This window comes from Somniosus microcephalus, chromosome 5, assembly GCF_052327205.1.
Source record: "Somniosus microcephalus isolate GS21.2 chromosome 5, FLI_Smic_1.0, whole genome shotgun sequence".
NCBI lineage: Eukaryota > Metazoa > Chordata > Chondrichthyes > Squaliformes > Somniosidae > Somniosus > Somniosus microcephalus.
Window position 1 is genome coordinate 297,810,639 of NC_140991.1, and position 20,232 is coordinate 297,830,870.

Sequence of the window (20,232 nt, forward strand, 5' to 3'; positions counted from 1 at the left end):
CTTTTGTATTAGAATTCCCTGGAGTTCAGTTTACAAGTCAAAATATTCAGAAAGTGAATCACTTCAATATTGTATCAATTCTTCATGGTTTGAACACCAGATCGGTTTTTCTCCTCCTGACACCCAATGGAAACTGAATTACAATAGCATGTATAAAATCTCATACCTTTCAGTTGAGGAGTACATATGGACCTGTCCTTTAATATATTCGATAGTAAATCGCTGAGGGTTTTCAGAATCAAGCACTAGAGCAAATATCTGTTGTGGGGTGGGTGGGAAGAGAGAAAAAAGATCATTGCAGTTGAAGTAATGTTTAACAGTCTAGTTGAATAATTTCACCAACTTAGGAAAACAACCTTCAGAAGTGATTAAAAAAGACCTAAAACCGATCTGTTCAATAACAAAAAGCAAATGCAAACAAAACCCATTCCCTAGATAACTCCAATTACAGGCAGATGTCACAAAAGGGCATCTTTCAAATTAAGTTCTGAAGGCCCGATTTCCATAGTTTCTACTGCAACAGACAGGGTAGGAGCAATTTGCATAGATCTAGGTAATAGCTTAAGGGTTTCAATTTTCAATCTGAAGTAGGAAACCCTACTTTTTGCTGTTATTTAACAGTTCACTGAAGAAGCTTGTCTCTTCTGAAGGCAACACCTGTAAGAGCAGTGAAACATCAAGCTTTATTTCTTGACCTTCAAAAACATGTTCTGCAACCAGTGGTCCATAAGCCAGTTCTGATGTCTCAAACAATCCCAACCAACAGACCTTTAAAAATAACATTTTTGTATCTTGCATTTCAAACACCACACTTACCTCAAGCTTCTCATTTCTTTTACCTATAAAACAGTCACTGCACTTCAAACTAACTTTAATAATGGCCCGGATATTCCGATCCCTACAGGTGTGTACGCGTTGTGTACACACCCGTAGGGACATCGTAAATGCCATTAATATACATTAATGATCTAGACAAGGGAACTAGATGTAATATCTCCGAGTTTGCAGACGACACAAAGCTGGGTGGGCGTGTGTGCTGTGAGGAGGATGCCGAGAAACTCCAGGATGATTTGGACAGGTTGGGTAATTGGGCAGAAGCATTGCAGATGCAATAAAACGTGGATAAATGCAAGGTTATCCACTTTGGTGGCAAAAAACAGGAAGGCAGATTATCTGAATGGCAATAGATTGGGAGAAGGGGAAGTGCAACGAGACCTGGGTGTCCTTGCGCACCAGTCGCTGAAGGGAAGCATGCAGGTGCAGCAGGTGGTTAAGGCGGCAAATGATATGTTGGCCTTCGTAGCGAGAGGGTTTGAGTACAGGAACAAGGATGTCTTGCTGCAGTTGTACAGGGCCTTGGTGAGACCACATCTTGAGTATTGTGTGCAGTTTTGGTCACCTTATCTGAGGAAGGATGTTCTTGCCATGGAGGGAGTCCAGCAAAGATTCACCAGGCTGATACCTGGGATGGCAGGAATGACGTATGAGGAGAGATTGGGTCAATTGGGCTTATACTTGCTGGAGTTTAGAAGAATGAGAGGGGATCTCATTGAAACTTATAAAATTCTGACAGGACTGGACTAGATGCAGGAAGGATGTTCCCGATGGTCGGGGAGTCCAGAACCAGGGGTCACAGTCTAAGGATAAGTAGTAAGCCATTTAGGACAGAAATGAGGAGGAATTTCTTCACCCAGAGTGGTGAACCTGTGGAATTCTCTACACAGAAGGCAGTAGAGGCCAATTCATTAAATATATTCAAGAAGGAGTTGGATATATTTAAGGCTAAAGGGATCAAGGGATATGGGGAGAAGGCAGGGACAGGGTACTGAATTTGGATGATCAGCCATGATCGCATTGAATGGCGGAGCAGGCTCGAGGGGCCGAACTCCTGCTCCTATCTTCTATGTGTTTCAGGCATGCACAGCCCATGCGCTGAAAACCAGCATTTCCGATCTGTCAAGAATGCTCGACAGATCGGACGCCTGCCTTAGAGAAGGGCCTCTGCGGGTGGATAGTTCTGCTTTCTGAAGACCCTCCACCCGCAGAAAACCCTTAGAAATCTTACGCCTGGTAAAAGCGTAAGTCCTGCTTTTACCAGGATAAGAGTTGAAAAAAAAGTTTTTAAAATTTCATTTATCATTTAAATATACTTTAAAAAAAGTTTATTTTTAGCCCCGTAAAAAACTTTTGAAAAAAATAAAATTTGTTTAAAATATTTAATTTATTGTAATTTTAGCTAATTTTAAAAAGGTGATGGTTTAAAAAAAAAAATTATTTAATGTTTTACTATGTTTTTTCATTCATCTCCATTCATATATTGGACAGGTCTATCTGTCCAGTATATGAAGGGAGATGCCCTTCTTTGATTGGCTCCCCATGGCCCACATGATGCCAAGGACGCTCGTGAACCGCCTACGCCTCTGGGATACACGGGCCCTGCGCACTTGGAGTTGGAGACGCCCAGGAACGGAATACGCACCTCGGGAGCCCTCAGGTAAGTGCGTAGATGTTTTCCAGATCGGAGGCCTCCGCACACGGGAAGCCTCTGATCGGAAAATACAGCCCATTGTGAATGGAGCAGTTGAAGTATGTGAAATGCTTTGGGTTTGACAGTCTACAAGGCACTTTATAAATGCCTCTTCAATAAGGGCAATTTAGCAGGGTAGAACGTGTGTGTGTAGTAATACTCTACACCTTTCTACATTGCAGCAGCGACTACACTTCAAAGAGTACTCCATTGGCTGTAAATTGCTTTGAGACATCCGGTGGTCGTGATAGGCGCTATATAAATGCAAGTCTTTCTTTTTTCTCTCTCTCAAATTCCTATACAAGTTGACAAACTCAGACACAGATGCACTACATTATGTCTCCCAGTAGCTAGAATAGCTTAGACAACCACTTTGGAGCGAGTGACTTCCCTGCTGTGTCGGAATGGCATACTGTTAAAAGGGAAGATAAATCAATTAACAATAAATTGGTCTAAAAAATGATACTAACCTCTCCCAAAGGCTTTAATGTTACAATATTGTAGGTGGCTGGATCACGTTCCACTAAACAAGTTTCTGAAAGTGCTAATACTCTCTTCACTGGATCCTAGAAAAAAGCAAAGTTGGCAGAAATGAAACAATATTTCCCATATGTGCAAGCATATGTGTTGTTATTCAACAATAAAAATAAAACCATACACTAGAGAGGCAAGATAGTCTACAGCTCTAGATTGAAGAATATACAACTTTTCCACCACATATTTCTGGGTTGAAGACATTGCTCAGGCAGTTTATGATCAACTCCTCAAAAAGTTACTCCTCAGTAAATCACTCAACCTGGCATCTTAAAAAGTAACTTACCCGATGCCTACGTGCAATTTTTTGCACAATGAATTCTGCCAGCGATGTAATAGATTCATCGTTGCTGTATTTTCCAAAACGGTGAGTCTGGTACAAATCAAACTCAAATGGTTCTTTCCGGATGCGCAGAGATATACCGATAAAGTTGCCTGCATGATCAATTGCACTTTTGATCATCTCTTCCCTATGTTCAGATGCGAAAAGGTGCTGGAATTACAACAGGAAGCACTGATGAGAATGAATTACTGAACTGCAAATGTAACCTCACTGATCTTGCAGCAAAGGTATCAACAGCTTTCAATTATCTAGTCCCCTTAGCGTGGTTAAAACGTCCCAAGGCGCTTCATAGGGGCATTAGCAGACAAAATGACACCGAGCCATGCAAAGAGATATTAGGGCAGGCAACCAAAAGCTTGGTCAAAGAGGTAGGTTTTAAAGGAGCATCTTACAAGAGAAAGGTAGCGAGACGGAGGGAACTCCACTGTTTGGGGCCTAGACAGCTGAAGACACAGCCATCAATGGAGGGGTGAAAGAAGTTGGAGATGCACAAGAGGCCAGAATTGGAGGAACGCAAGTTCTTGGAGGGTTGCAGGGCTTGAGGAGGTTAGAGAGATAGAGGGACAAGATCATTGAGGGATTTGAACACAAGGATGGAGTGTTTTAAGTTTGAGGCCTAGCTGGGTCAGGAGCCAATCTAAGTCAGCGTGCACAGGGGTGATGGGAGAATGGGACTTGGTGCAAGTTAGGATACAGGCAGCAGAGTTTGGAATGAACTCAAATTTATGGAGGGTGGAAGATGGCTAAGCAAGCATTGGAATAGTGCAGTTTGGAGTCAAAGGCATGAATGAGGGTTTCAACAGCAGATGGGCTGAGGCAGGAGCGGAGACTGGCGCTATTACGGAGGTGGAAGTAGGCGATCTTGGTCATGGAGAGGATAAAGGGTCGGAAGCTCAGTTCAGGGTCAAATAGGACGCAGAGAGTCTGGTTCAGCCCCAGACAGTGGCCAAGGAACAGAGTTGGTGGCGAGGGCCAAAATGAATGGCGCTGGTCTTCCAATATTTAATTGGAGAAGCTCATCCAATACTGGATGACAGACAAGCAGCGTGACAAATCATAGGTAGTGAAGGGGTCGAGAGAGTTAGTGATGTAGTGCTGGGTGTCAGCATGCATGTGGAATCGGACTTTTTTTTGGATGACGTCGCTGAGTGGCAGCATCTAGATTTGAAATAGGAGGGGGGTCATGGATGGATCCTTGGGGGACTTGAAGCAATAGTGCAGGAGCAGGAGGATAATCTATTGCAGGGTATTCTCTGGCTACTACTGGTTAGATAAGAATGGAACCAGATGAAGGCTGTCCCACTCAGCTGGACAAGGGAGGGGAGACGTTAGAGGAGAATGGTGTGGTCAACGGTGTCAATGACTGCAGACAGGTCGTGAAAGATGAGGAGGGACAGTGCACCACTGTCAGTCTCATAGGATGTGATTTTGATACAGGCGGTTTCAGTGCCGTGGCAGGGGTGGAAGCCCGAGCCTCAAACATGGAGTTCTGGAAAAGATAGGCATGGATTTGGAAGGCGACAACACATTCAAGACTTGAAAGGGAAGGTGGCGATGGGGCAGCAGTTTGCAAGGATAGGAGGGGATGATGACAGCAGATTTGAAAGGGAGGGGCAGTGCCAGAGGATAGGGAACCGTTTACAATATCAGCTTGCATGAACGCCAGAAGGGAAGATGCATGGCCAGCAATTTAGTGAGAATAGGGTCTCGGACAAAATGAGCTCATTGAGAGCATATGGGGAGATAGGAGAGAAACTAGGGAAATGTGAGATTTCAGGGCTAGGGCGAGGGGGTAGCCTTTGGGGAAGTTTTGCTTGGTGAGCTAGGTGAAGGGAGGGATGCAACAGACATCTGAACGCATGATCACAATCTGCATGATAAAGTCGTCCATGAGCTCCTTGCACTTAATATTGCAGGTGAGGGTGGAAGGGGGCATGGGGGGGGGGGGGGGGGGGGGTGGTTTAAGACAGTAGTTTGTGCAGAAGAGAAGCTGGGGGTTATCTTTGCATTCCAGAATGGTCTGGAGCAGTGAGTAGTTTTGACACGAGAGCAGGACCCACTAGTGCTTTGTGGTCCAGCCATAACTGGCGAAACCTGTCCTCCGCCATAAATGTTCAAGTCTGCGTCCCTTGGACTTGAGAGTGGAGATGGAGGCCATACCAGGGTGGAAGAGATTAAGGTACAACTGGGGACAAAGGCATCAAAAGGTGGAGGCGAGGATGCAATGGAGCTGATTGGTAGCTGCAGAAATATTGCAGTGAGTGGAGTGCCAAAGGATAGACAGTTGCCGTTTTAAGTAGCTTGGGGGAAGTTTTTTGCCCCAGGGGGCAGATGCAGGGTTGGGAGGGGGAGAAAAGGGATGCGAGTGCAGAGAGATACAAGGAAGTGATCAGAGATGGCCTGATCTATGATTGAGACAATGGGAGTAGAGAGGCCACGTGAGATGGCAAGGTCGAGAGGGTGGCTGTGAATATGGGTAGGAGAGTTTATATGGAGGGAGAGGTTAAGGGAGCACAGGAGGGCAGTGAACTCAGGATAGAGGGCAAGGTGAATGGAGATGGAGGCTGAAATCACAGAGGATGATAGGTCACTAACCACTGAGGTTGCAAGTTCAAACCAAAATACAGTGGATGCTCAAATTGGTCAGTTATTCAACATATCACTAGACATGCACAGTTTACCTTTCCAACACAAGAAAATAATAAATTGCAGAAATTTTAGAAAAAGCAAATTCTTCATCGTTACAGAAATCACTTCTCCAAAAACATTGGGATTAGATTGCCACTTGTATAAATAAGCACGTTACTGTGAATACAAGCAAATCAAAAGAAATGACAAAAAAAAGAAACTTACCAATCGACTAAATCCTCCATGAATTACACAAAACCCTCCCTGATAATCAGACAGTTCCGCAAACCCTTCAATGTTTTTGTAGTCATAGGAACAGAGAATTTTATTAGTCGAAGGATCAATCTGATCTATCCCTCCAGGTGTAACTTCAAGGACCACCGACTTTCTAGTATCAGTCCAATGATGCTTGTAACAGTTATAGCGCTTAAAAAGAGAAATCAAAGTGTTATTTCTGTCTCACCAATTCTGTGAGGATGGACATCACAATTATCCAGTGTTGGGAGCTCAACTCTAATCCCCAGACTGTGCCAAAATATAGATTGGAAACGTTGAACGCCCATTTAGCACTTTCGCAAGTTAAGCGCTCTTAAAATAGAAGATGCATTGCAGAAAATTTTTTAAACTGGCTATTTCAATAGCTACAGAAAACAGAAATGAAACTATTAGAGCAGCCACAGGGCAAATGCTGAACTTCATTTTTTTAGTATACTGAATTAGTGTGTTGAGAAGGAGGAATATTTGTGCTAGAGATTGGAATGTTTTTCCATTTGGCACCCCTACCAACATCAACCAGTCCCAGATCAGGTATAGCAGAGGTTAATGCCGGGTAGCTTCTATACTGACTCAGCATGCTTCTGTTGTACTTAGTTAATGTGTAAATGCAGTACAAATTCAGATTGTGCCACTAAACTCAGTCACACCCTCTCCATTGATGCCTACCCAAAAAAACAGATCATTGCGCATAGGCCAATGTTATGCGAGGCATAGCAGGATGTATGTCGTGGTACTCCCAAGTTTCAAAAGAAATCAAAGTGTTAGCAGTATAACCTCGATAGCATGAGAGCAAACATTCAATGCACCGAATATGTACCTGCAGGGCATGTATTACCTGCAACCGCATAACACCTCGACTGCAGCTGTAACAATTCCATCGTACACATTTACCCATCTTTATTTGCTCAGAGCCCAGAGTGTCGATTTGTAAGCATTTTGCTATGTGGAGTTAGACTACAAAGAAATGAATTATCATTGTCCTTGCATGAGGGCATACTGCCCAGACTTTTTACACCATCAATCTGAGCCAGACTAAAATCCAGATCCAAGGTGAAAGAGGTGTATCTAATGCCCCCAAGCACACAAGTCACACCAGCCCATTGGACGGGACACCAATGCTAGAGGCTTGGAGAGAATATGGGGGAGTGAGGGATGGATGGCAATAGAGTAAGTATGCAGGAAGGAGGTACAGGAAACTTTCTGGTATCCGACACTGACGGGACCGAGCTGGTGCCGGTCGATCAACACTGCCGGAGAAACGAGCGCTAATGTTAAAACATACGGAGCTCAGAACTCCGTCTGAAGCAACAAACCCAGCTTCAAAACAGTCGGCGCAGATTGCAAGCGTCTCTGTAGCTAAGCAACAGCTTCAGCTACACGCTTGCACAGCCACAAATGGAGAAAAAAAGCAACGAAAAGTAAAAAAAAGTTATCTGAACCAACTCCTGAATTTTGCCAGTCGATAGAGCATTCTGGATATTTAACCTCCGTTTAAACGAAAGTTTCCTGTAGCATGTTTATGACAGTTATGTCTTCAGATGTTAGTTGAGTTGCTGTGTATTTCCAGTATTTGCTGTTTTTATTTCACTTGGTTTGGTACAAGATTCAGCAAAAATACTGAAGACAAATTGTTGCATGGTTCATCTCTTCACAAGGCAAACCACAACCTGCAAAAATTTCTTTCAAACCCAACAAAGTCAAAATGTAGCTATATCAGAGCAAGCTTAGATTCTGCTTAATCACAGAGCAAAAGGTCTGGTGACCTAGAAGGTTGAACCAACACTTGAAATTTTCAGAAGAGACTAAATTTAAATGGAATGAAGGCTAATCTTGTTAATGGTATTTTACAATGGTGCTCAACTATACTTAACTCAAGAGCATGAAAAATTCACAGCATGCCAAATATGTTCTCGTTCAGAATTCTTGACAAGTTACCTTTCCAGTGATTTTTCCCTCTGCAAACTCAGTCCTGAATCGCTGTGTAATGAAAATAAAGATGCACAAGTTGATTAGCAAAAGAAATGTAGGAGACAATTTCTTTTTCACCATGATTAACCAAAACATCTGCACCAAGATGGCACATTCCATAGTTAACACTTACTTTGCATTAGCTCAGCAAGTTTATCCAGTGGCAGACCCGACAGATCACAGGTCTGACACTTGATCTGTGCCAAACAAGCGGATCTCCGTGATAGGACACTGCAATTGGCTTTAGCATTTGGGATGGGGAGAGAAAAAAAAAATTAACCAGGGCTCCCATTCCCGATCACTATACAGTGACCTCTCCTGGAAGTGCACGTTTATGGGCCAAGAGCGAGAACAGGATCGTGCTTCCTGCAGGCAATAGCCAGCCGACACTCACTGTCTAGATTCACACATGAATGGCCACTTTTGAAAGGTACCAAAAGGCTAACCTACACATGGGACTGCAGCCCAATCTCTTGTATTTAATCTTACTAAGAATATGCATCATGAAAAAAATGGATAAAATATCTTCCCCCGCTTTAACCCATCTATCTTGAATGTAGAGCCTCTTTAAAAGACCATGCGATTTGCCACAAGTCAGTTCCAAAAGCTCTTTAAAATCAGGCGATAAAGCCTGATTACATCAGCCCAAACTGTTTTCCGGTGTCAAAAGAAGAGCTTTCTGCTATGTCAGCAGTCCCCAATAGTGAATGCGTGGACAAATCTTCAAAGTTAAAATTCTCAATTCACATACCATATCTATACTTAAGCCATTTCCCCCCCAAAGTATTTTGAAGTTGAAGTTGTATTATAAATGTGCTGTAACTAACAGCATGTGAATACAACTGTTAAGGTGGAACTCCAACATATTGAAAAATTACAATTTAAGACTCGTTAATACGCTTGGTGCTGAGGCATAAAGTTGTGTATTGAAACCTCACTTTGATCTCGAGAACATAATCTCAGCTGATACTTAGGTGCAGTACTGAGGGAGCGCTGCATTATCGGAGGCACCATATTTTGAATAAGATGTTAAACTCGGGTCCCAGCTTCCTGCTCAGGAATGACATTAAATATCCCACGGCCCTATTCAAAGTGAGTGAGAATTCTCCCATGTGCCAGCCCTGGCTCAGTGGGTAGCACTCTCACCGTCAAGGCGGTTGTGGGTTCAAGTCACACTCCAGAGACTGGAGCACGAAATCTAGGCTGGCACTTCAATGCAGTACTGAGGGAGTGCTGCACTGTCGGAGGTGCTGTGTTTCGGAGGAGACGTTAAACCGAGGCCCCGTCTGCCCCCTCAGGTGGACGTAAAAGATCCTGTGGCAATAGTGCCACTAGCTGGGGAGATTCCCCCAGTGTTCTGGCCAATAATTAACCCAAAAGCAACACCTAAAACAGATTATCTGGTCATCTCATTGCTGTTTGTGGGAGCTTGCTGTGCACAAATTTGCTGCCACATTTCCTACATTACAGCCAATGAAGTATTTTGAAGTGTAGTCACTGTTGTAAAGTGTTGAGACATCCCAAGGTTGTGAAATTCAAGTCTTTCTTTAACTCTAAGGCAAAGGTACTACCAACTGAGCCAGGAAGAGAAGAGACTGATCAGAGTTTTTAAAAAGACTTTAAGGAAGAAGTCAGTAGCTGTCGTGTACTTCTGGTTTGAAACTGAGCTCCTTGGGCCTCTCCAGATCTGCAATAATCTTTTTCTCTTCTGTTTGCCACCAAAAGCAGTTGAGACAAAACACTCCAAAAGTGGTCTCGATTACCTTTACAATCTTTAGGGCCTGAGGAGCAAAGCTTTGCAACAAGCCTTTCACCAGAGACCTGGATTTGAATCCAGTCAAGAATGACTAGATGGAAGTCTTAAATAGATGAGAGGATCTCAAGTAAAACCAGGTTGGCAGCCTACTAATTGGTGCAAGCGCAGATTATAAGACTGCCCTCAACTTGCTTTTAACTCTTCCTTTTTCCTGCATCAACACTCCTTGTAACCTTTCACCAAGGGTGAGGTTGGGGTTAACGCCCGAAAGACTGCACCAAACAGCACAGTATCGAGCAGGGACAGTGGGAGTTAGCGTTACATTGGAGAGTCTTCATTCTTCCACACAGCAGTGTTGTCCAATATATTAGTCACATGTGGCTAATTAGGAATCCAGATGTGCTTAATTGTATTGTAGTAAATAAAAAAACAAGTAATAGACGCAGCCGTCAGGCATGTGATCCAATACTCATTTCACATGGTGTAGGCATGTGCTCTTTAACCTTAGAGTTTGCGGGTCAAATGGCAAGACAAAAAGCAATGTGCACGAGTGTTTTACTTCCTTGGTTACTGAATGGTGGTAGATGTTAAGTAAATATAGACATGTGAACTACACTCAATATTAGATAAAAGCACACAAGGCTTTTTCTACTAAAATTAGAACGACAGAGTCCACACATATTAGAATTTAATTCTTGTCTGTGCTTAAGTCAACCTTGAACAAGCTACATACAACTGGCCAGCATGTTCAGGCTTATGATGTTTTGGGGGGGGGGGGGGGGGATAGATAATGGGAGGAGGAATGAGAGAAGATGAGGAGCCAGGAAACTTCTTTACCCAGAAAGTGGAACTCTACCACAAGGAGTAGTTGAGGCAAATACCATAGATACATTTAAGGGGTAGATAATTAAACATGAGAAAAAAGAATAGAAGGTTACGTTGATAGGATTAGATGAGGGGTGGGAGGAGGCTTGCGTGGAACATAAACACTGGCATAGACCAGTTGGGCCACTAGTATCCCAGCAAATGTCGCTACCATTTCTCTGCCACCTCTGGATCTTAAGTGACCTTCAACTTGGACACCGTTTTTCTGCCCCGCGACCAATTTTCCACACCTCCTGGCTCTTCATTTCCATGGAAATATCTTCAGTGTGCCTCCGATTCTCTATCCTTCAAATATCTTGTGGACTCATTCACCCGCCACACCCTTCTCCAAACCTAGAGATCAGTTAATCGATCCGCCAAGCTGACTCCACCGTCTGCGTCAACTTTATCCCATCACAGGACCTCTGACTTTAAATTTGGGCTCCCTCCTATTGTCTCCTTCCTATTCCCTGTTTATTACCAGGACATATCTATCCTAATCTTGCTGTGTAACCACTCCTATGTAACTTGAGTTTCCATGTCCATTCACGTGTGTGTTTTGGCTGCCGCTCTGGGCTCGAGCCCATCTCTTCCATTTCCCTTCTCTCCTGTCATCATGCCTCCTTTCGTTTCACCCCGCTCAGGTATTCAGCTCCTGCAAATCCCTACCCCCAACCCTTAACCACTCTGCCTGGCCTTAAGCTCTGGAATTCCCTCCCTAAACCTCTCCACCTTTCTACCTCTCTCTTTAAGATGCTCCTTAAAATCTACCTCTGACTAAGCTTTCGGTCGCTTGTCCCGATATCTCGTGGCTCGTTGTAAAATTTTGTTTGATAATGCGCCTGTGCAGTGCCTTGGGACATTTTACTACGTTAAAGGGGCAAGTTGTAGTACTTTCTGGCAGGATAAGCAAAACGAAAAAAAAGTTCTAACAAACAAAATCCCTTTTAGGAAAAACATTGATAGAGCCAACGTCTCAAAAGACAGCTCTAGAAATGCTCCTGTTGGTTAATGATTCTATTTTGCACCACGTCAACTTACTGATTATTCCCTCCCAGCATTATACTAACCAATTTGCAAGTTCATTTAGAAATTGAATTGTAAAATACAGCCAAAACTGTAGGATATCAGGAATGTTTTATCAAAGCAGCCAGTCAACTTGCCCCATATAATGCTTGGAACTACTGTTCTTAAAGTATGAAGGAAGCATCGGTCATCAGGGCAGGTGATTGAGCTGTAATTTGTATCCAACAGAACATAGTCTTAAATGCACCACAGCAAGCACAATTTTTCTGAATGGAGAAACCTAGGTGAAGAAAACCACCACCGCCAGAGTTGAAGATAAGAATATAAACATAAATCAGATTAGGCAACACCAATCCTGGATTTTAAAACCCTGAAGATTGTAGAAAATGGTACAACTAGTCTAGATTTTAAGACAGCGTAGCAAAGAGAAAAAACATGTATAATATATTGGAGTTCAGAAGGAACAAGATGAAGCTCAGAGGAATAACAGAAAATGCTGGAAAAACTCAGCAAGTCAGGCAACATCCGTGGAGAGAAATTTGAGTTGACGTTTCGGGTTTGACCCTTCTTCAAAACTGGAGAGAAAAGGAACTAGATCGAAGGCAGGGCTGCAATCGGACAAAAAAATAAAAGAACCAAAAGAAGTAAAAGAGATTAGAAGCTAGACGAGATGGTAATAGGCTGTGATTAGGTGTAAAGTGTACTGGCAGGGCAAAAGATAGCTGCCAGGTGTGAGAGAGAAACAAAAGGAAAGGGGGGGGGGGGGGGGGAAAGGAAAGGAGTGGAAAAATACAAGTGAAAATGAAATAGGGGCCGAGGTTATGATCTGAAATTGTTGAACTCGATATTGAGACCGGAAGGCTGCAGAGTGCCTAATCGGAAGATGAGGTGCTGTTCCTCGAGTTTACGTTGAGCTTCCGTGGAACAGTACAAGAGGCCAAGGACGGTGAGGTCCGAGTGGGAATGGAGCGGTGAATTGAAATGACAGGCGACCGGAAGCCTATTACCATCTCGTCTAGCTTCTAATCTCTTTTACTTCTTTTGGTTCTTTTATTCTTTTGTCCGATTGCAGCCCTGCCTTCGATCTAGTTCCTTTTCTCTCCAGTTTTGAAGGGTCAAACCCGAAACGTCAACTCAAATTTCTCTCCACGGATGTTGCCTGACTTGGAGTTTTTCCAGCATTTTCTGTTGTTATTTCGGATTTCCAACATCTGCAGTATTTTGCTATCGTACTGAAGCTCAGAGGAACTGAGTTCACAGTCCTATCAATAAAAGATCAGAAAGATTCTGATAGGAGTTGGAGTGTGAAGAATTGCAGAATAAGCTTGTTCTTGTATCATGTCCAAGTGGATATACACTTAAAATTGAAAAATTTGCAGGGCCACGGGGAAAGAGGCGAGTGGGACTAATTGGATAGCTCTCTCCAAGAGCCGGCACAGGCATGATGGGCTGAATGACCTCCTATGCTAAATGAGTCTACGTGCAAGACAGGCTTCTGAAGGGATTCCCCAGGCAGAAGGCTGATCACCAGTGCTACAGGTCAGAGTTGTGAAGAGAGACCAGAGAAACCTGGACATTCCTTTTCAAAGCTGAAATGCCCAGAGCTGATCTTCAAGGTAAGGTAGATAGTAAATGGTATGGCAAATATAAACCCAGAAAATTACTTCAAATTAAACTGCACAAAATAACAGACATGGAATGGACTCCCAGATAGAATAGTGGGGGTGAAAATCCTGGTCTTATTTTAGAACCAATTGGATGCTGCAATGGGGGTGAACACTTTAGGGTGTTTCTGGATGGATAAAGGAAGATGGGCCAAATAGCCTTTCCTCACTAATCCCGTGGTTTATTAACTTAATTTTCCAGTTTAAGTTATTATTCGATCAGGGGTCATCTGGATCCAACTGATTTGGCCAACGATAATAAAGTATAGCCCCCTTCTACTTCTGACTGCTAAATGAGAATCTCTGGCAAAGTTAGTACAGGAAACTCTCGATTTACCGGCACCCAAACAACCAGAAATCTCGGTTAACCGGCAAAATTCAGGAGTAGGTCCAGTTAAGTTTTTCTTCATATTAGTGGCCGTTTCTTGATTCTTGGCTGTGTAATCGGGGGTTCCTGCACTTGTTGCTAAGCAACAGGGACACTTGGTCTGTGGCTGGGCTTCTTGCACCTGTTGCTAAGCAACAGGGAAGCCTGGATTTGTTACTGTGTACGGAGCTCTCGTACCTTTTAACTATAACTCTCTAATCCGGACTTTTTGATAAACCGGCACCACGCCGGTCCTGGATTTAAAAAAAAAAGAGTTTCCTGTATGCTATCGATATTGCTACTAATGGTCTACCTGTAGTTAAATTGTAGATTACAGTACAGTCTACTGTTAATTCAAAGTCACTTTTTGCTCAATTATCCACTTTGAATAAAGACATCTTAAAGCAAAAGCACAGCACAACACCACAAGAACACTAAAAACACAAAGCAACTATTGAAATGCACATGAACAAAACGCAAGCACTGTGCAAGGTTTGCAACCCCACTTCCCCAGCAATCGCATAAAACTGGATGCCATGACGGTAAGGTTTCCAACCCACCCAGTTTCGGCAAGAGTCTACTGAAATCGGTGATTCGTCTCCCGATCTCTGCTGTCGGCAACTCTGGAGAAAAGTTTGTCATAACACCAATTCGGGCATGCGCATCCGCGCTGCAGCAAATCAGCTGCTGGCACGAAACCACGAGCAAAGATACTTAACTACGGGAACCCCACCTTTGCACAGTAAGTGCAGTAACGTGGTCAGGCGGTCATGTCGTCAATCTTCCAAGAATGCCTCCAACCAGAGTTGGCAATGCTACATGGCAGTGATGGGGGCCGATTCCTCGCCCTTCATCCACTTGCTTGGGTTTTTTCCCTGATTGAGGAGCAGCAGCATCCTCCCCCCGACACAGCATCAATGATTCCCATGCCAGCGAGACTAACAAATTCAAACCTCATGCCTGTTGGCAATCACACAACAGACAACTCGAGCTCAGAGGTTCACTGCTTTAGGGTTAGCTGCATGTACGGAATCCTCTGCTGTCAGCTGCAGCCTCAGCTTCTGCCAGTGGAAAGCATTTTAACTCCCCTCGCCTGGTGGAAACCAGGCCGGGGAGGGTGGGGTGGGCAATTAAGCTGAGACGAGTCACTTACCCCCTCTGATCCCACTGCCTTCCCGTCGTATCCGGATCTTAAGCTCTTTTGAGCAGGTGATTGGACACCCACAGGAGGGAAGTGGGTTCCTTCTTTAAATAGGCGATCGGCTCCCAATGAGCTCATCGGTAGTCGGAGGCAGGAGTGGGGGAGCAGTGACTGTTCCCTCGTCAGGACAGACCTGCCAGGAGCTGGATCATGGACCAGAAGAGGCCCAGCAAGTAAGTTTGAAAAATTTGATTTTAGGCTTCCTTGTGGGCCAGGAGGAGCAAAAGTGCCTCCCCCCTTTTGTAGGCAGAAAGCTCCTCCAGATCGCTGCAAAAACCCACCCCCCAACCGATGGCCTGTGACTGTTCCCACGCGCGCTCAGCTGCAGCCCCGCCACCAAACTCCTACTGGATATCATATCTAATCGGCTGACACCATACAAGAGCATACAGCCTTTCCCTTACCACTCACTACATTCCAGCAAACCTCAATTCTTTTGAGGCGATGCAGTCACAAACACCCACCTGTTTCAATGAGTCAATACACAAAATATATCTTGCTTAACCATCCAATGACAAGGGCCCAATTATCTGGAAGATCCTGGATGCAGTTCCCACTTATGACAATAGCCAAGGGCATGCATATTCCCTGCCTTTTTTGGGGGAAATCGCTGCAACATGAAACCTGCAGCATCACAAAAAGAAACTGCGTTCCTCCAAAGTGGGGCAGCTTCAAGCACTTTAAGGAGCTATGCCAGGGATTGCTTAGGGGCCTGCTGGCACTTAACATTGTCCAGCGCCATCCCCATGCACATCTTTCTATAGAATCTCAGTTTGCGTGAATGTCATTGGGGAACCGAAAATTCTAAACCATGTGCATCTGCAAAGATTCCCCGAGTTGAAGGGGTTCAGGGAACTAAGCATGCAGAGGCTCAATTGCTATGTAATGCAGACTAATTCTGACCAAGCCTTACAACATAAAGAACAGCCTTCCTCTTTTCTGTATAGATCAGGGACTTCCAGTTAAGGAATATCCTGCTTATTAATAGGATATTTCCATTTCTAACTTCAGCTATCCTTACGGCCTGTACAATTGCCAGCAAGGTTCCATCACTAACTTAGACAAACTGAATGGGTAATATCTGAACCCATTTAAAACAGGCACTTCATGGTGTCGCGGGAGATATTTCATCCCGCCAATCTTGCTCAATTCAAGTAGAGACATTAGATGTGTTCTAACCTACTGCACTCTTTCCTACCCCATGCCACACAGAACAGGTAATAGTAAGGATAGCTCCTCTGTTAATTTAAGGTAGCACTCCTGGCTAAAATGATTGTGCCCATTTAAGTTATGCCAGCTACACTGTTACGTGCACAAATACAACACTTACTGATTATCCAAATCAAATAAAGCCAGTTATTTGGTTTACCACCCAAACATTATGTAAAGAATTTTTGAAACTCAAGTAAAACTTACCAGTGCCTCAGTTAGTAACTCTGTTCTATGGTCAGTAGAAAATTTAAGGGTTTCAGATTTTTTCCCACTTCCTTTACGAAAGGTCAAGTTGAATTCTGTTCCTTGTCCTCTCCCAACAGGACCGATGCTGCAGATATCGCCATAAGGCCACTGCAAGGAAAAGGAGTTTAACTAGTTTGAAAACATTTTCTTGAGCTGGGACACAATTTAAATAATGCACTTAGTATATTGCAGCTGCCCTCATGCTCAATAGTAGAGCTACATTGAAGGAATTTTATACCTAAAGAAAAAAAAGTGTTATGGGATTTAGAAATACAAACTCAGCAGCCAGGTGGCTTCCATTAGAATGAAGCGTTCTGTAAGGAAAAGGTTCTTTTTATATTAATTTTTAGCTTTTGCCTGTTAAGTGAGCTTCTGTTGAAGGAAGGATGAAAATGTAGTACAGGTTTGCTTTATTTTGGAGAAGTGTGTTTTAGCAACGTTCAGTTTAGTCAGGGGGAATTAAAAGAAATACCAGGCAGAGACAGTCTTTAGCCAACAAGAGATTGCAAAGAAGCTGGCTTTGTTAGCTCCAGCCTTGAAAAGGCACCTGCCCGAGAAACTCAAATCAATCGGAGGATTAAGGCGGGCGAGTCAAATTAAGGGAGTATGCTCGGCGAACTGCAAGGACAGGACAATTAAATCAGTGTTGAATGATAAATGTGGATTAGGTAATGTAAAAACTGAATTCTCAAGCAGCAGGGTAGAAAAAAAATGCTTAAAAAGTGGAAGTTAGAACAGATACTTTGGAATTCGAGGAGGTCTGAACAGTCGGCACGGACTCGATGGGCCGAATGGCCTCCTTCTGTGCCGTATGACTGTGACTCTTGAACCCAAGTTTGAGAATTATAGAGTGTTTGAATTCACTGGTAAACTCAAAGTATGGCCGTAGTGGTACTCAAGTATATGTAATTGTCAATAATAGTCACCACTGTATGCTTAATAGCCGGTGAACATCAACAATAAATGCTCTTGAACCCTATTATTTTGAGGAGTAACTTGGAATTAAGGACAACCATCCAGCATGAACAGCTTCTGTTCCAATAGCTGCGCACATTCACAGGCTAGCTTACACAGGAACGTCCACTTGTGCCTATGCAACTGTACCCTGGTAGGTCATGGCCAAGGCCACCAGTTTGTGGCAGACAATCTCAGATTATGATGCCCAATGCACATGTAAAAATGCCAGAATCCCATGTAATAAAAAAAGTTTAGCCAAAACATAAACTAGAAACTTAGCAACTGCCAAAGTGAAGGCCCCCCCCCCCCAACCCCACCCAAACGAATCAGTAAAAGGCCAGTGGTTGGAGGGGTAGTCAGGCACAAAGGGAGAGGGGCTGGGGAGACAATGACTCACCTACTTTCGGAAATAGATTTTTCCTGGACAAATCTGAGTCATTATTTCCAGTCAGTAAATGTCATTATGTGCAAAACAATCATATTACATATAATTTAACAGCACCAAAACAGGCAATCATCTTTAAAACTAATCAAAGTGTCACTAAGGTAACTACCGTTCATTACCTGATTGGTAACTTCTAGGGTGCTGGGATTGTATGTGGTTACAGCATGCGTACCAATTGAAAAGACTCGCTTGTATCTAAAGGGGAAAAAAGCACAAGGACACGAACAGTTTAATATCAGTACACAGTAGTCAGTATTCAAAAAAGGAGTTTTACTTAATTCGAACAATTAATTTTAGTGATTAGTTACTGCAATGGCTTGGTGATATTCCTTAAAAAAATTTAATGGCTCCTCAGTTTTAAGCTTTGAAGGAGCACCTACTAAAGGAAAAAGAAAAAACAAATTAATACATAATCATTCCCACATAGCAAAAGAAGCATGTAAACATCAAGAATACAGATAATAGAGCACAAGTGCTGAAAATCCTAGAAATACCAAATTAGTCAGCAGCCGATATAAAAAAGCTGATTGATGCTTCAGGTGGGACCCTCTACTCAAGGCAATACCTTGCACTCTGAAATCACTAATTCAGGTCTTCCAGCAAACACTGCAACACCACCTTCTCCACTGCCTCTATATCCTTTTTGTAATATGGAGTCCAGATCTATGCACAGTACTCAGTGTGGTCTAACCCTGGTTCTATAGAAGTTTAACATAACTTATCGGCTTTTCAATTCTATCCCTCTAAAAATGAACCAGTGACTTGTTTCATCATTTTAACATAATGGCCGTATTAACCTGTTTTGCTACCTTTAGTGATTTACAGGAAACTTCGCGATATCCGGCACTGACGGGACCGGCGTGATGCCGATCTATGAAAACTTCCGGACAGACCAGCGCTAATGTTGAAGGATACAGAGGTTTTCATCTCCGTATCTGACAACAAACACTGTTGCTTAGCAACAGCTTGTAAACAGTCGGCCCGTACCTTGGAAGCGTCTCTGTAGCTTAGCAACAGCTTCAGAGAGGCTTTCCAGAGACTGACTTTTTTTTTCTTCTAGCATTTTTTTGTAAACAACTAACAAAACGGCTGCCGATTTCTGCCGTTAGATCGAGGTTTCCAGACATACAACTTCCGGATAAACCAAAGTTTCCTGTATGTAACTGTACACCTAGATTCCTTTGCTCCTGTACCACATTTAGATTTATTTCCCAAGGATTATATGGCCTCTTTATTCTTCCCAACAAATGCACCACTTCACACTTATCTACATTGAAATTAATTTGCCAATTACCCGGACATTCTGCATATTTATTAATACCTTCTGTATTTTGTCGCAGTCTTCCTCAGTATTAACTATACCCCCCAATTTGGTGGCATCCACAAACTTTGAAATTGTACTTCATTACAAGAGATCAAAATCGATTGTAAATGGTGAAGTGATCCCAGCACTGATCCTTGTGGAACACCACTTCCCATCTTTAGCCAGTCTGAGTAACTAACCTTAAACCCTAGTGTTTTGTTTTGTAGCCAGCTTGCTATCCATTCTGCTACTTGTCCCGACTCCACATGTGGACCTTAGTCAGGAGTTTACTATGCGATACCTTATCCAAAGCCGTTTGAAAATCCACACAGATTACATCTACTACATTACTCTTGCATGACCTTCCCTTTTGAAATCTGTGCTGATATTATATAAGGGTTCCATTATCTTTCCCAGCACCGACATTAAAAAGGGAGATACAACATTAGCTGTCCTCTGGCACTATTCCCTTTGCTAATGAATACTAATTTAAAAAAATTATACAATACTGCTTCTGCCATCTTTAACTGATTTTATTATGGGTGGAAGCACTGGGGTTTCATCCTCTCAAAGTTTGATTAGTTTATCAATTATCTCCCCCTTTCTCTTAAATGTCTTTATATCTTTTTTGATCTCTTCTTCCAATGTCACGTCCATCGTTAGTCTCCCTAAATACCAAGGCAAAGTAACTGTTCAATATTTGTTCCATTTCGCTGTCGTTACCTGCAAGTTTATTTTATGCAGCCCTTAGTGGCCCTATCCCGAACCTGATTTTTCTTTTGCTCTTTGTCTGTAGAATACTTTACTATTTCTTTTTATATGCCTTGATAATTTAATTTTGTAGTTTCTCTTGGCTTTCCCAAAATTGTTTTTGAATGCTTTCCTAACCTCTTCGTATTCCCTTTTGTCATCCTC

At 43.1% G+C, this 20,232-nt stretch overlaps 1 protein-coding gene across 3 annotated transcripts in view; it reads right to left on the bottom strand.

Moving 5' to 3' along the window:
• The window catches only part of dnajc13 (dnaJ homolog subfamily C member 13), a 168,518-nt gene that overhangs the window by 122,299 nt on the left and 25,987 nt on the right, over window positions 1–20,232 (bottom strand). For all 3 annotated transcript variants that reach the window (XM_085989205.1, XM_085989204.1, XM_085989206.1), the window contains exons 3-9: window positions 18,134–18,209; window positions 16,571–16,720; window positions 8,244–8,285; window positions 6,258–6,458; window positions 3,348–3,554; window positions 2,998–3,093; window positions 167–258 (exon numbers count right to left, since the gene is read on the bottom strand). In XM_085989205.1, coding sequence (XP_085845331.1) covers window positions 167–258; window positions 2,998–3,093; window positions 3,348–3,554; window positions 6,258–6,458; window positions 8,244–8,285; window positions 16,571–16,720; window positions 18,134–18,209 — 864 coding nt within the window. The remainder of the gene's footprint in view (window positions 1–166; window positions 259–2,997; window positions 3,094–3,347; window positions 3,555–6,257; window positions 6,459–8,243; window positions 8,286–16,570; window positions 16,721–18,133; window positions 18,210–20,232) is intronic.